Source organism: Scylla paramamosain, chromosome 14, assembly GCF_035594125.1.
Source record: "Scylla paramamosain isolate STU-SP2022 chromosome 14, ASM3559412v1, whole genome shotgun sequence".
Classification (NCBI taxonomy): Eukaryota; Metazoa; Arthropoda; class Malacostraca; order Decapoda; family Portunidae; genus Scylla; species Scylla paramamosain.
The window spans coordinates 9,772,423-9,789,922 of NC_087164.1; the positions used below are offsets into that span (position 1 = coordinate 9,772,423).

At 40.8% G+C, this 17,500-nt stretch overlaps 1 protein-coding gene across 1 annotated transcript in view; it reads left to right on the forward strand.

The window, feature by feature from the left end:
* The first annotated feature begins 9,068 nt into the window (after positions 1–9,068).
* Positions 9,069–17,500, forward strand: part of LOC135107118 (dynein assembly factor with WD repeat domains 1-like) — an 11,472-nt gene continuing 3,040 nt past the window's right edge. The window contains exons 1-6 of the mRNA XM_064016828.1: positions 9,069–9,667; positions 11,044–11,413; positions 16,117–16,239; positions 16,454–16,793; positions 16,875–17,041; positions 17,417–17,500. The exon at positions 17,417–17,500 is cut by the window's right edge and continues 76 nt beyond it. Coding sequence (XP_063872898.1) covers positions 9,628–9,667; positions 11,044–11,413; positions 16,117–16,239; positions 16,454–16,793; positions 16,875–17,041; positions 17,417–17,500 — 1,124 coding nt within the window. The 5' untranslated portion in view covers positions 9,069–9,627. The remainder of the gene's footprint in view (positions 9,668–11,043; positions 11,414–16,116; positions 16,240–16,453; positions 16,794–16,874; positions 17,042–17,416) is intronic.

A 17,500-nucleotide genomic window follows, 5' to 3' on the forward strand; every position in this document is an offset into this window, starting at 1 on the left:
GCAGAGACACGAGTACCTACATTGTAGTAATAAGTATTCCTACGCTAATTATATAATGGAAGCAAGCCCATTTCAGCAGCGAGGCGTAACAAGATGAATTCGTGAATAGCATGAAATTTCCCTTACCTCACGGAATTAAGTTTACGCCTATATGCAGTGAGGTACTAATTTTTAATGATGTTGAGCCCTGGGTACTGCATACTTAGCAATTAATTATGCAGAGAGAGAGAGAGAGAGAGAGAGAGAGAGAGAGAGAGAGAGAGAGAGAGAGAGAGAGAGAGAGAGAGAGAGAGAGAGAGAGAGAGAGAGTTAACACCCTGAACATACAGAACTCAAGATAATGTTGCAGCAAGACCCTTAACATTAATGAGGATTTTTACTCTAATTTCTAATTATTAAGGAAGGCAAGAGAACAGAGTAGAGCAGCACAACTTTCTTCCTCCTTGCCAGCCCTGCCTCACAGCCACTCCCGGAGGCTCAACTCACGCCTCACACTTACTAAAATAACACCTGCAGGACATTTCACAGGTGCACATTCGCTTCCCCTGATGAACTCTGTAACCCTCCATCTCTCTCTCTCTCTCTCTCTCTCTCTCTCTCTCTCTCTCTCTCTCTCTCTCTCTCTCTCTCTCTCTCTCTCTCTCTCTCTCTCTCTCTCTCTCTCTCTCTAACGTGGCCAACTTCTTTTGATTCCTTCCTTGACTGTTTGGGAGCGGCAGGCAGAGTGACCTTTTTCATCCCTCTCTTTGACACGTAAAAATAAAGCAAATAAATAAAAAATAAATAAATAAATAACAAATAAATAAAACTAAAGGAAATTTCATTCGCATAAAAGAAAATTTGCAGGAACTTTGACAGACTGGATATGATAAAGACACGAGGGAGAAGTTACATGCAAAAAGTAAAAAACTAATTATAAAAAAAAAAAAAAACCGCGCGGAAGAACACACACACACACACACACACACACACACACACACACATATATATATACAGATACACGACCATCCCGGAACCTAGTGTATGAATGAGTCACGGTGCTTCGACCTCAAATGCGAATACACCACGAGGGTTACGGTTCATTTCCCTTGTATAGCGTAAGCCTGGCAGGTGAGTGTGTAGAGAGATAGATAGGATGGATGGATGGAGGGTGGTTATATAGATAGATAGATAGATAGATGGATAGATAGATAGGTAGGTAGGTAGGTAGATAGGTAGACAGGTGGATAGGTAGACAGGTACATACAGACAAACAGGTAGATAAATAAGATAGATGGGTGGGTAGGTGGACAGGTAGGTATTGATAGATAAATAGATAGATAAATAAATAGATAGAGAGATAGATAAAAAATAGATTTTGATAAATGAATAAATAGATAAAGACATGATAAAATAGATGAATACAAGGATAAACCTATACATACGTAGAAAGGAAGAAAGAAAGATAGATAAAATAGATAGATAGACAGACTGACAGATACGGATGAAAAGATAAGTCATACCCCACAGCTTGCAACCTCTATAATAAAACCACCACGGACAATAGCAAAAACAATAACCACAAAATAATATAACCTACACCAACATCTACAGAGAGAGAGTTTCTTCCGCCACGATACGCGCCTGTACAATTACCTATGCCAAGGAGCCGAGCAAGGGACATCTCCAAAGCAACTCTACCACGGCACACCTTCCACAAACCCCAATCCTCCTCTCCACTACTTTTTGGTACATTATTCCTCAACGACACACCACTGCGAGACGTATCCCTTAGTTTCTCTAGTCAACTCTAAATATTGCACTTCCTGGGTACTAGATATTATATTCTTTTTATTTATTTATTTATTTATTTATTTTTCGTGTAGATGCGTGTAAAGATCTGATTGTTAGTGTGAATCATTGCATATCACAGTGAAAGAAAGGGTTAAGTGAGTGTTGTACGACCAGTAACTAAACACGGATAAAGAGAATTTCGTGTAATTTCGTAATGTGATATTATTCTTACAGACTGAATGTATGTTTTGTCATTGTACCTTCAGCTCATAAATTACCGTAATCATGTACCTCCACCTGTATGACTAGCAAGTACACACAGATGAAGAATTCCGCATTGACTGGAGGCTTTATACACTGATGTTATTTTTTTAGGTTGAAAGTACATTTTGTAATCGTATCTGCAGTTACCAGACTCTAACCTCACTTCACCTGTGTCGCAAAGATAGTGTCGACTAAAGTTTCCCGGCAAGCTTGTGTGTAACCCCGGGAGTATAATAGCAAGAAAGACTGGTGGTGGTGGTGGTGGTGGTGGTGGTGGTGGTGGTGGTGGTGATGATGATGATGATGATGAGGAGGAGGAGGAGGAGGAGGAGGAGGAGGAGGAGGAGGAGGAGGAGGAGGAAGAGGAGGAGGAGGAGGAGGAGGAGGAGGAGGAGGAAGAGGAGGAAGACGACGAAAACATGATGAAGATGAGGATGATATTAATTAAAGTTAAAAACGATGATGTTGAGCTACCCAGATCTCACGATATAGCCACGAATTCATAACATCAATGCTAAAAAAAAAAAAAAACTAAATAACTAAATACATTAAAAAAGACATCAATTACGAATTCACTTACTCTGAGAACGAAGCTACACACACTTCCACAGAACAGGCCGCTGATAAGTTTCCCGCGGGAGGTGAGGTCATCCTGGACATGGGGTGTGGACCGGGTTTCCCCAGCTGTCCGCCGCCCTGCAGATCGATAATCACGCCTGGGTAACAAGGCGAGATCAAGTGAACTATTGACCTGCTGGCTGTCTCAGGTTGGTGGGTACTCAAGTCGTTAGGAAAGTCCCATCTGGTAAGTTTCCCATAGTTATATTTTGTCTCCACCAAGATCTAGATAATGATTCCATACCATAATTAACTGGGACACAATAACCCTACACTGTCCTGAGCCGAAATTTTATTATAAGCACTAAAAGGCTTAACCTCCTCTATCACTCACTCTGTCACAGCTGCCTCAGAATTTTGCTCTAAACCTGTACCACATCTAAATATGCTTAAGACAGGTAACAAGTAAAGGGATAGTTATTCATAGGTTATGTTGGGTTACGGTGAGGGAATTTGTCACAGAAGGAGGTTTGGTTTGGTTATTGTAGGTAGGAGTTTATCATGGCAGGAAGTAGAGTTAGGTTGCGGGAGTTTGTCATGCAAGGAGTAAATTATCTTAGGTGAAATCTTCATAAGGGTAGAGACTGGAATATTCTAAGTCGGAGCTCATACAGAAGCCACACCTAAGTAAGAATGCCGTGAACCAATTCCTATTTCTTTTTTTTTTTTTTTTATCCTATTATTTTTACTATGAGAAACGCCGAGCTTCATTGAACACTGGAGTTTTCATGAATATCGTAAGTCAATTAGTTTCGGTACACAGTTCGTACATATTCAATTACATAATCCAAAAAATGTGTGTTAGGTTCACATTCTGAAACGCTTCATGCTCTCACACGACTGTTCCTTAAATCCATACAGATAGTAAGTCGAATATTTTCATGGCTATTTTCCTCACCGATGTTGGAGAATCGCTTATACAACCATCACTGGCACTATGAACGCACCTTGGAAACCCCGAGTAACTTTCAAAGCACTCTATGAAAAACAATCGTATTATAGCGCCGAAACGTTCGAGAGAGTTCACTAGAAGTGCGAGACAAAATGAAGTGTAGTAGAAAATAAATTAGAGGTTAACGAGAAACCGCCAAAAGGAAGTAACACAGACGGAGATAAGAAGACGGGGAATAGAGAGAAGCTGACAGAATTGAGTGGAGAAGGTTGAAGGAAGATGATGATGATGATGATGATGATGATGATGATGATGATGATGATGATGATGATGATGATGATGATGATGATGATAAGGATGATAAACTTATCTTTTATATAACGAAAAAACTTAAGTAGGAAGATAGGTAATTATAATTCGTTATTCTAGCGGAAATATCAGTGTAACGATACCAAGGCGACAGAGAGAGACGGATAATTGGGTACGAGAAGGAGTGGGTAACCATTTGATGTGGATTTCAAGGAGCGTAGTGAAAGAAGAGGAGGGAGAGGAGGGCTAGCTATCCGTCTTTGTGGAGGCAATAATGGCGATGTTTGAAGAGATAGCTGTGAGACATGGACAGAGAGAGAGAGAGAGAGAGAGAGAGAGAGAGAGAGAGAGAGAGAGAGAGAGAGAGAGAGAGAGAGAGAGAGAGAGAGAGATGAAACGAGCGGCGACGAATAATTGATGTTAACCAAACAGGCGCAGTTTGTCGGAAAGGTTGGAGCGGAGGGTGGTGAGCCTAAAGTGATTTGGTACATGGAAGGAGCGTGGACGAGGGAAAGAGAAAAAGAGTACCAGAAATAAATACCTAATAAAAGATTCTGGGGGATGATGAGATTAATCTACTGTAGGGATATAAACGAAGGTGATAGAGAGTAATGAGAGGATGATGAAAAAATAGTGATGAACCAATGCAAAGAATGTAGACAAGAAGAAAAAGGATAGAGATTAAAAGATGAGGATGGAGAGATCAATATATATCAATAATACAGACAAATAATGAAAAAGAGTACGAGAGAAGAGAATTAAGAGAAATAGTGAGAAATGAAAGGAATGCAGACAAAAAAAAAGCGTAAGAAAAAGGCTAAAAAAATGAGGACGAAAAGAGAAATAATACAGAAGAAGGATAAAGATAAGAAGAAAAGATGAAAAATATTAAAGAATGAAGAGATGAATTTACTCGTAGGACGTAGACGAGGCATAACAAATGACGTAATGGAAAAAAATAAAGGGACGAAAAAATAAGATAAAATATTCCTACACAAACATCAGATCTCATAAGGAACGATATTGCCTTTTAATTAGCACCTGGTTTCCGAGAGTGTATACTTAGTTTTACTTCGTGCGGATACGGGTATGTGTTCGTTTAGTCAAGTCTTACGTATGTGTGTCCCTTAACCGGTATCGAATTGAAGTTACTAAGGTAAATAACTTACGTTAAGCATAATGAGAAAATAAATTAATCGTTAAAGTTGAAGAGAAGTTTAACCAGAAAAATATGTTGAATTGATGTCAAAATTCAAGAGTTATATACATACATTCTCTCTCTCTCTCTCTCTCTCTCTCTCTCTCTCTCTCTCTCTCTCTCTCTCTCTCTCTCTCTCTCTCTCTCTTGTTTGTGTTACGTGATAGTTATGTTTGGCAAGGTTATGTCAAGTTAGCAAGTAATGTTAACTGAATGAATCATATGTTACGTGACAGCCAGCCCATTTGGAAACTTGGTAGCCACGCATTGGACAGAGATGCAACATTGTGTTTTTATGGGAGAGCTGGGCACCTTTGCCATCAGGAATTTGAACGCGTCGTCAACTGATTGTCGAGCGACGTAAGACACTTCCACTCTGAACCATATTCTGAAACACTTCCGCGGTGCACCTCCACTACTTTCCAAAGACTCCAGTTGAAAGAAACTATACGGGTTTTTAAGATTTTTTTTTTTTTTATGATTCTAGTGACAGATTAAGGAGATTTCTACATTATTGTTAAAAAAAAAAAACAGTCTTGACAACCAGGCTAATCATCTGGTGGCAATTGAAAACAGTCACGGTAAGAGAGCAGAGCGTTTCTGAATACGGGCCACTGTGTTAAATGTTTCCTTGCCGAGTCTTCTTACACCTCACAACTCATTGATTCTCAGCAGATCAGACGACATAACATTGAGAGAGAGAAAAAAAAATTATAAAACACAGAGGAAGTAATTTTGACAGGCTGCCCGACCTCTGTACCCTACAATCATACACACTGATATGATGATAAACTCTCGTCTATTGAGAAAGATCTTGAAAGAGAATGCCACAATACAGAGAAAGGATAAAAATAGTGAGAGGGAGAAAGAAAACAATTATATAACGGTTGAAAGGAGGGGTTACATATAAAAGGGGTACCGAGAAAAACCTATGGAGAAGAAATAGAAAAAAAATGGATCAGCGGGAAAAAGGAGGTTGAGAGGAAGTGGATGAAAAAAAAAAGTGTGCAGAGGAAAGTATAAGAGGATGTAGAATGATAGATGGTTAAAAAGAATGAAAAATAAAAACACTACAGATAAAAAAAAAACACGAAAAAGAAACAGAACGAGGGATTAGGAGGAGAAAAGAAGTTAAGAGTAAGTGAATATAAAAAAAAGAAAAAAACAGGTAGAGAAAAAAGTGTACGAATAAAAAGAAAGATACATTTAGGAGGGAAAAGTCTTGAGATTTTCTACCTTCAGTACGTATAGCAGTGGTGTCAAGCGAGGCAGTGAAGGTGGTGGTCGTGTTGGCGGTGCTTGATGCTGCTTGTGAAACCTTAATTCTGTCTCTGCTTCGTTTTAGGTGTCATATTTGTGTGCCGGAAGAAGATTTTGTATGAATTTATGATTTTGATGATGATGATGATGATGATGGTGGTGGTGGTGGTGGTGGTGGTGATGGTGGTGGTGGTAGTAACAGTAGTAGTAGTAGTAGTAGTAGTAGTAGTAGTAGTAGTAGTAGTAGTAGTAGTAGTAGTTCAATTTTTTTCAATTCAATATTCTTTATTCACACAAGATGTGTACACAAACTAAAATACATACTAAAACTAAAAGAAAGAAAAACATTTCATTTAATTATTAAAAAAAAAAGACATAAATTTATACTAAATTAGACAATATCATACTGAATCCGACGTCACTCGGTGCACAAAGCATCAATCAACATCTTAGTTTCCCTTACATCTAAGATTGTGGTATCACATCTATCCCTCATCAAACACAATTCACGAATTTGTGCACCAGTCCGTGCAAGTTCGTACTGGTCACACTGCAGCTGCGTCCAAACCTTATTGATGTCTCCAATATTCATATTAAATTTGTATGAAAGATATCTTACATTACTGCCCATTATTGAATGTCTTCCATAAACCCCCATTCTTCCTATTGTTCTTATAACCATATTGTCTGATGTTAATATTTGGTTTATAAAAGCAATCTCCCGTTTTGCGAACCACATTTCTGGGGGCATAACATTAGCAATGTGAGGAAGCAGACTACAGTGTGTGGTCCAGGGCAGCTTCCACACTCGACGCACTGCAACCCTCCACGTAGTAGTAGTAGTAGCAGTAGTAGTGAGGAGGAGGAGGAGGAGGAGGAGGAGGAGGAGGAGGAGGAGGAGGAGGAGGAGGAGGAGGAGGAGGAGGAGGAGGAGGAGGAGGAGGAGGAGGAGAAGGAGGAGGAAAACAAAAACGACAACAACAACAGCAACAACAACAACAACAACAACAACAACAACAACAAAGAACAAGAACAAGGAAAAGGAAAAGAAAAGAAGAAAGAAAAGAAGACGAAGAAGAGAAAAAGAAAGAGAAAGAGATGGAGGAGGAGGAGGAGGAGGAGGAGGAGCTGAGCCTGTTGATGATGAGTGTCACCATGCCTTCGGAACACAAGCAAACAATTCCAGCACCTAACGGAACGCACTGCCTTGTTACCCAGCCTTTGTTCGTCATAGTCCCGCTCATGCCGTCCGTCAGTCATCAGCCAGCCAGCAGCAAGGACACAATGCCGCGCGACCTGCCATCCTGCACTCACTAAGGACGCGTATTGTCACATGCTGGTGCGTCAGGAAATGTAAAGGCAGCGCATCCTCACTTTCTGCTGATCTCGATTTAAACTTCCGTTCTCTCTCTCTCTCTCTCTCTCTCTCTCTCTCTCTCTCTCTCTCTCTCTCTCTCTCTCTCTCTCTCTCTCTCTCTCTCAGTGTAAGTGTCACCTCGTTGCATTAACTCTTTCACAGCAACATTTATATATATATATATATATATATATATATATATATATATATATATATATATATATATATATATATATATATATATATATATATATATATATATAAAATCGCTTAATTGTAACTTTTCAGGCACTTATTTTAGTACTAGTCTATCATAATTGTTTTGTAGCATAAAGACAAAATTAATCCTCCGTTTTCTCTAGTTATTTTTGTACTGCAGTCTCTTTTAAGCTTATCTGTAGCCTAGACAATAAAAAAGTAATAATGTTCCTTTTCTCTGCTTTTCTGCGTGTCCAATCAAATATTTTCTCTGGCTAGTACCATTCTCTCTCTCTCTCTCTCTCTCTCTCTCTCTCTCTCTCTCTCTCTCTCTCTCTCTCTCTCTCTCTCTCTCTCTAGTAAACATATCAGCCAGGAAACATCAGAACGCTTATCTATCACTATCAACATGTGCATGGTTGGGGAGTCGCCAGGTGGAGTTGCAACACGCAGAATTCAAGGAACAACAACAGGTAAGTGAACAAAGAACCAAAGCAATGATGAAGGAAGGTTGAATCCTGTTAACGTTTTGTATGAATCTGATTCTCTTTTATACGATGAGAGACTGAAGTTGTTAAATTTACATTCTTCAGAGAGACGTAGGTTAAGAGGGGACCTGATAGAAGTCTTTAAGTGGTATAAGGGTTATAACAAAGAGGATGTAAGCAAAATTCTTAGGATCAGCAACCAGAGTAAAACAAGAAATAACGGGTTCAAGCTTGAAAATTTTAAGTTAAGGAAGGAGATAGGAAAAAACTGATTCTCAAATAGAGTGGTAGATGAGTGGAACGGACTCAGTAATCGTGTTGTTAGTGCTAGGACATTAGAGATCTTTAAGAGAAGATCAGACAGGTTTATGGATAGGAATAATAGATGGAAATAGGTAGGTATATTTCATGCAGGGACTGCCACGTGTAAGCCTGGTCGCTTCTTGCAGCTTCCCTTATTTCTTATGTTATGTTTTTATATACGTTTTTCTTCCGTCTTATATTAGTGAGTGTATGTTATTTGATATTTTTATTATTACATTTATTTACATTTGTTTATTTTTTTATTTTTTTATTATTTTTTTGTTTTACTTATTTTTTTTTTCTTTTTTATGAACACTACAAAAGTAATGTTTGTATATACCAAGGTAACGAAGGAAATGATGCTCGGAGCAGCTAATGTTTGTATTATACTGGACATCTTTTCACAAGTATTTGCTCTCTAGTGTTTCTCTTCCTTATACTTTATTTCTTATTACGAATCGTTTTATTTCTTAAAGTTATCCAGTAATCTATCAAATGGCTTACTTTTCTTCCATTTATATGTCAAATCTACCTACCTATATTTAATTTCTTATTACGAATATTCATGATCAGAAGTCGAGTTACCTGCCATGCTCACTTCCACTGTGAATTGAGTTTTCTCTCACCCTCAAATCCTCTGATCTACTGACAGTCTCCTTTAGTAAACTCGACAACTGATAGATTCTTACCAAACCAGAGGATGAAGGAGAACAGTAAATACGGAGAAAGGAAGTGTGGTATGTTTCTTGATCTTTTTTACCACGACTGTAACATTAATTCATGCGCTAACTCAAAATCTTCTCTCCTAGATCTGATAAGCAAATGAGAGAAACACGTCGCTGTTATCTACAAACTTGAGTCACACAAAGTCCCATTTTCCTTGGTGACCAAAGAAAACGTAGCCTATACAGTAACCATGGAAACTGTAAACACGGGCAGTACTCGAGGCTGACCACCCCTACCAAACATGCATCTCAAGCGAATATATCTACGCTACTATCCCCCAGGTGAGTGTTGCCAGGACGGAGCACAGACCAACCAAGAACACGTGTCACAGGGTAATCACTTCTATACCATTAACCAAACGACTTGCCATATATGCATGGGAAGGTAAACTACTGCGAGTTTAATATCCCTTGAAAAATAAATTAAATAGAGTAAGGGAAAATGTTAAGGGGCTTTACAGTACCTAGTGCTTATTGATTGTTTCGTAACCTGGCCACTGGTGGGATCGATATCAGGAACAGGTGACGACCAGCGCCCTAGTGGATTATCCCAGCCACGGGAACCGGAAGGGTAAAGGTTATCATTCTAGGGAGAGGGAGAGGGAGAGGGAGGGAGAGAGGGGCAACATTGCTAATATACTAATACATGAACGTTATGAAATTTTGAGAGAGAGAGAGAGAGAGAGAGAGAGAGAGAGAGAGAGAGAGAGAGAGAGAGAGAGAGAGAGAGAGAGAGAGAGAGAGAGAGAGAGAGAGAGATTATCTATCTGGCTGAGTGAAAACAGTATACAAATAAAGCAGATGCATTTATATGATTCTCCCACATGCACATTCGCGCATAAACTCAAGGGCAGATAAAGTCAGTATGATAATAAAGTTACATAGCAGAATTACTTACGATACCTTTCCAACAATATATGTGAAAGGTATATTTACTTGTTACTTTTGATATGTATACAAATGTTTTGTATTAAATGGCGGTGCTCTTTGAGGTAATATCGCCTGAGTAGTCATGGGTAACGCCCCTCTCTAGCGGAGTTAAGGCACTGCTGGGTTGCATTCATGACAGCTTTGCAAGGTGATGATGTTGAGAAAGAGACACGCTATGCAATCATCCTATTGGTCAGTGGTGTCTTTTTACTTATTTTTTCTAATTAATTTATCTACTTTTGTGTGATTTTATTTTACGTAAGAACGGTACGAGTATATATTAAAATTACTCACGTGCTTTCTCTCTCTCTCTCTCTCTCTCTCTCTCTCTCTCTCTCTCTCTCTCTCTCTCTCTCTCTCTCTCTCTCTCTCTCTCTCTCTCACGTTATATTTCACTATTCTTCTTTTTTATCTTTTACAGCAGCGTAAAGCTCTCAACAACAGCAATGCTCTAAAAGTTGCTAAGTTCAAATCTGAACTCTTATCATATTACTCTAAAAATAAATAAGTAATACCAAAGTTAATATTAATAAAAAGCAACAGTGAATAGCTAAACATTTCATAACATTTACAAGAGATGCTCAAAAACTTGAATACAGATATGTACGTGCATCTATAGCTGTCAAACTTCTCTCTCTCTCTCTCTCTCTCTCTCTCTCTCTCTCTCTCTCTCTCTCTCTCTCTCTCTCTCTCTCTCTCTCTCTCTCATCACATGCATATTGTTCCAGGCTTGACTTTCGAGATGATGGACGGTCAAATATCATCCTGGCGGGAGATTCAGCTTCTCGACCTCAAACCAGAGTCAGTATCTGTATTGTTCAAGATGTGCAATAACTGTTACAAACAATATAATAGCATATGCAGCATTATCAGCCTCCGTGACTTCCTTGGTGCAGTTCCCAAGTGGACGCCGTGGTGGAGGAGGTGGTGCACACAGGAGGGAGGAGCAGCAGGCCAGCGAGCCAGACTGCACCGCCTAGTAAGTCGCCTGCTGCTTGCCCTACGCACGGACGCCACCCGCACCCACACGCGCCACAGGACTCTCAGGGCACACATCTTACCCCTCACCAACGTTACACTCAACAAGGCGGCGACTCTGTGAGTGCTCTTGGCTGTTTCAAGTTATCACGCTTAAGAGAAGCTGCACACGCAAACACTGCACATTTTTTTTTTTATCTACTCTACTGTTTATCATTTTCTTGCCACTTTTTTTTTTTCTACGTAACAAGGAACTTTACCCTTGATACTGAGCTAGGCTATTCACTGATTCACTATGTCCTCGCCAGGGTGTCAGAAGCCTGCGTGTGACCATGTGGCCATGCAGCCTAATCTGAAGTTATAGTAGCCTAGTTATCCTGTTTTTTCGCGACGTCCAATATTCCTAACATCAATTTATTCATATTCTATCGTCAATCAATAACTAGTTTATCAGAAACGTATAATAGTTATGTATCGGATACCTGCATTACTATTCGCATTCGTGTTTTAATATAACATAAGATCCGCATCAATATCCGCAACCGCATTTTCAGGTAACGAAAGCTCCACCTCCGCCTCCGACTCCGCATCGAAGAAACGCGGAGGTTGTGTGTGTGTGTGTGTGTGTGTGTGTGTGTGTGTGTGTGTGTGTGTGTGTGTGTATGTGTGTGTGTGTGTGTGTGTGTGTGTGTGTGTGTGTGTGTGTGTGTGTGTGTGTGTGTGTGTGTGTGGTGTGTGTGTGTGTCTGTGTGTGTGTGTGTGTAAGGACGAGTGAGAGAGACTAACTGAGAGTATGGAAGAACATTGAGAGAGAGAGAGAGAGAGGAGAGAGAGAGAGAGGAGAGAGAGGGAGAGAGAGAGAGAGAGAGGAGAGAGAGAGAGAGAGAAGAGAGAGAGAGAGAGAGAGAGAGAGAGAGAGAGAGAATGGAGGGTAAATGCTAAAACAGTGATAGTCAACGTAGGTGCGTGGTGCACCCCCAGGGGTACTTGGGAAATATTGGGCACATGGAGGGGCTACATGGCCTGGCCGATGTGTATGAGAGTGCACAGTAGGAAGAGATGTTTTAGGGAGAAAATTGTATCATGTAAGAAATTAAACCAAACTTAAATCTAAATAATACAAATTAGTGAAATATATTAGTATATTACACTTAGATGCAACTCGCGCCTCTGAAAGCCACAAGATCGTCAGGGAGAGTTCACAATATCAGCAACAAGACCAAGACGAAGGTGAAGGTTCAGACCAGTGTGGCAAATCAGTCCATCGGAAGTTGGCGCTGTGGACTAAAGTGTTCGGGTGAACTCTGAGGTGGAAGCGGACTCCACTTCGTCACTAACAAGGTTTTGAACACACCACGCCAGTATAAGCCTTAACTCTCCTGCCGGGAATCTGTTTGAGTGACTTGTTCCTCTTTGACGTGTTGACGCCGCGTGGCAAATACACCGTGGCCTCACTATTCCCAGGGAAACAGACGCTTCCCATATAGAACACATTTCAAGTTTGTTTCAATGCAGGCGTTTTCGAAATTTGTTTCAAGTAATTTCTTCATGTATTTTTCTCCAGGTATCTTCTTGTCGTATTATTTTTCTCTTCCTTTTCGCCGTTTCCGTAGTCAGGGGGTTGACGTCACGTACGAGTCTCCTCCAGCTGTTTCTGTTCCTTGCATCTTCCTTCGTGACTCCCATCCTTTGCAGTTCTATGGCAATTCCAATCCTTCCATCTCACTCCCTTCCCCTCGATCTTCTTCCCCCAACTGGTTTTCCTCCAGGCTCTTTTAATTGGTTCCTGGTATTCCTCTTCTTACTACGTGACCAAACCACCTCATATTTATCCTCTTATCACTTCCGTAATGCATTCCACTCGTGTTCTTCTCACTTCTTCACTTGGTAGATGTTTCTTGAATGATACACCGATCATCCACCATAACATTCTCATCTCTGTTCTTTCCAACTTCCTCTCTTCTGTTTTCTTTAGTGTGGGTGTGTCTACTCCATATATCATCACCGGTCTTACCAATAATTTATATATCTTTACCTTTAGTGTATGACATTCTCTTATCACAAACCACTTCAGAAACTTCTCTTCATTTTCTCCATGATTTTATTCTCTCCTCGACTTCTATCTCACATCCACCTTGCTCAATCAACGTCGATCCCACAAATTTGAATTTCTCCTCCTGCTTTATTTCTCCACCCCTCACATCTCTAACCTGCACATTCCTCCTCACTTTGCTACTCACCAACACCGACTCCTGTGCCTTCTTAAATTACTACTTGTGGTACTTTTTAATACCATATTATGAAAAGTTACTTATGAACAAATGTCCACCGAGTGTTGCTTTTCAAGACACAATAAAAGAACCACAATGTGTTTTCTTTCCCTTACGGCGAGTAACGCGGAGCGCCTCGCCTCTCACTGCCTGAACACTACCAGCAGCTGCTCAGGGAACACTTGTGGAGGTGATACTTTCCTTATATTTCTACAATTTTTTACGGAACAGCAACAGTCTGGCTCGCGAAGAGAAAGTGTAACGATACAGGAATTTACGACTGGCTAAGAAATATTCGTTTTTTTTTTTTTTTTTATGAGCGATGATTTACAACTCTCAGGCTGATTGATCGACACAAACTGAGAGAGAGAGAGAGAGAGAGAGAGAGAGAGAGAGAGAGAGAGAGAGAGAGAGAGAGAGAGAGAGAGAGAGAGAGAGGAAGCAACGTCTTGACACCACGCATCGGGGCAGCTGGCTGTCTTACGCGCGATAAATTTACAAAGGCAAGTTGTAAACAAATTAATCACGACCACTTCACACCAGCTTAGCAAAAAACAACCACAACTAAGAAGTATAGTTTATAAGATATCAATACGTATACTGAAAAAAAAAAAGTTCAATATAATCATCATACTAAACGAGTGTTGGATCCTGGAACACTGATAAGTCAACATACCTGAATCAGACTGCACAGGTGTACTCTGCCGCTGGTCACTCACCTTCCTTAGCCTCGTCCATGGATGTCGCAATCTTCATTTCTATTCCGGACACTTTCAATTATTCATTTCACAGTTTATTTTTGTAATCACTTGGTAACAGTAAGAGGAACATACAAGGTCACTTTTTTAACCAAATTATTACGTATTCTCCTATGCATTCCTTTCAGCAGATCTTACCTCAGATACGCCAAGTCTGTATTCTCTTATTGCGTATGAGCACTGCCAAAGCACTCGTGTCGCATATATCTATCACAGTCCACTATTTCCCAGTGTTACCATTATCACCATTGTTGATGAAAGAACACATCATACTGAGCCATGGTGAGCCGCAGCGCAGACCAAGTTCATGGTTTTCTGTGCTATCTCATCCTACGATATCCTGGTGGTGTAAGGATGGCGTGCACAAAAACCGTCCCTTTTCTTCTTTTCTGTCTCCATGCAAACGATCTTTTCTACAGTGCCCTAAGTGTTAATAGAGAAGATGGCCATGGCATTAAAAAGTTAGCAGCCGGGCATCGACTGTCTCTTCACACGTTTTGCCCTGAGTTTCTTCGTCCCATCATTAACACATCAATTATCTCCTTTTCCACTATCCACACGTCACTATTATTATTATCCAATATTCCACAAGTCACCACTGTTACTATCCACTTTCTGCAAAGTACAATTATCAGTACCAGATGAGTAAATCCGGTATTAAGTAGATTTCATCATGCACGAGCACCACATTCGCCGGACACCCACGTGCTACGCCCGCCAATGACGCAGTGCATTTTAAGAGCCAGATTGACCAACTTTTATTCTTTTGTCGAAAATAAATAAATAAATGAATAAATAATATACATAAATTTATCGGTAATATTTGTTGAGTGTGTGTTTCTACACCTCATGAAATTACTGGTAAAGAAAATATTGGTGGTACAGAACAGAGATCGGGACTGCCCTTCTGTCCTGGTGTTGGTGGTGGTGATGGTGGTGGTAGTGGTCATTCTTGAAAACCCGATTAACTTCCATTTAAGTAGTGATAAGACGCCAAAATACTGCAGAACACGGCGAACGGTGATTATAAATTTGGAGAGAGAGAGAGAGAGGAGAGAGAGAGAGAGGAGAGAGAGAGAGAGAGAGAGAGAGGAGAGAGAGAGAGAGAGAGAGAGAGAGAGAGAGGAGAGAGAGAGAGAGAGAATGTTAATTTTCTTTTTTTTTTTTTTTTTTTTTGTGTGTGTGTGTGTGTGTGGCTAGACTAGATTTTGTTGTCAGGATGATTATCAAACTTTCATGAGAAAAAAAAAGACACTACAAGGGAATGTTCGTTCTATAAGACAAAAAACCAGCGTTCTATCAGGAAAATGTGTGGTTATTGCATTTTACATTGTACGACTTCCAAGAGTTCAGATCAAAACGTTTTAATGTAAATTCCATGATCACGTGGAGGAAAGGCATTCCAAACTGTCTATTAGTTATACTCGTAGTTTTGTTTGTTTGTTTCTTTCTTTCTTTAGGGGGGAAAGAGGAAGTATATCTGTAAACAACATGACTGAAACTAAACCCCGCCAATCGTAGGCTACGACTGATTCGCAGACTTTCAGTAAATTCAAACAGGTTTCGTATTCTTTCTCTCATTTCTCCCACAGGCTATGATATACCTAATGCCAAAGCTGTGTGGTGCATTATCCGGGACGATTTTGCTCGACTGGATTATATTGTGAAGTGTCTTGAGCGTTCTGCCATCAGGTACATCAGAACAACAACTAGATTAATACACTAATTACACGCAAGTGGCCTGGAACACCACAACCCAGTAGAAGATCTTAATATAGTTTACCTGTATTTGCAGATGCGCCACTGCCAGTTACGACCGCCAGTGCAGGTTGTGGCGGATTAAGGACGGCGCCTCGGAGACCACACTCAAGGGGCACCAGGACGTGGTCTTCGATGTGACGTTTGTTGGCAAGTACGAGTAAGTAGGAAAAGTTCGGAACTTCTTGTCTACTTCTCTATTTCCAGGCATGGGGCAACAGAAAGGGGGAGAGAGAGAGAGAGAGAGAGAGAGAGAGAGAGAGAGAGAGAGAGAGAGAGAGAGAGAGAGAGAGAGAGAGAGAGAGAGAGAGAGAGAGAGAGAGAGAGAGAGAAAAGAAAGGTTAATCATCGACATAATCCTCATTGGTCGACAGTGAGCTTGTGGCGACCTGCAGCTTCGACGGCACGGTGCGGGTGTGGGAGTCCGTGTCCGGGGCGTGTGAGCTGGTGATGGCAGGCCATGAGGGCCCCGTGGCCGTGGTGACTCCTCTGCCAGCCTCCAAGCAGTTCCTGGCCACTGGGGAATGGACACCTCGGCCAGAGTGTGGGACATCACCATGGGTAATGTTGTTGTTGTTGTTATTGTTGCTGTTGTTGTTGTTGGTGGTGGTGGTGATGGTGGTAATAGTAGTGGTAGTAGTAATAGTAGTAGTAGTAGTAATAGTAGTAGTAGTAGTAGTTGTAGTAGTGGTAGTAGTAATATCAACATCACCATTTTCATAATACTTGATAACATAAAGTTTTCTCTCTCTCTTAGGATAAAGTAGAGTCCATCAAAAACCGCAGATAGAATAACAAAAGCTGCATAACATCAAATCCACGCATCCTGCAGGGGAGTGCGCGGCGGTGCTGGAGGGTCACTCCGGGGCGGTGGTGGGCGTCGGGGGCGACAGGTCAGGACATCTCCTGTACTCCGCATCCTTCGACGGTACGGTCAGGCTCTGGGACGGCCGCTCCCACGAGTGAGTACAAACTTGGTCTAGGCCTGTGAAGGAAAACAGTGTCATACAAAAGTAAAATTAATTACATTGGACAAATAGGACTAGAAAAGTTGTATTTTCTTCTTTCACTCGACATTCATTCTGATTGAAGTGAGTGACAAGAAAAATCACGAAACATGCTGAGAAGAATAAAAGACAGGAATGAGAAAGACAAACAAATTTATTAGAAAGATTACACGAGAGAGAGAGAGAGAGAGAGAGAGAGAGAGAGAGAGAGAGAGAGAGAGAGAGAGAGAGAGAGAGAGAGAGAGAGAGAGAGAGAGAAGGGGGGATTTATCACATCTAGAGGAAAAAAAAAAGCAACACTCACATGCGTCACTAACGTCTCCCCTTCAGATGTAGCGGCACCTTAATGGACCATGAAGGGGAAGTCAACGGGGCAGGACTCAGCTGGTGCGGTCATTTCCTCGCCTCCTGGGC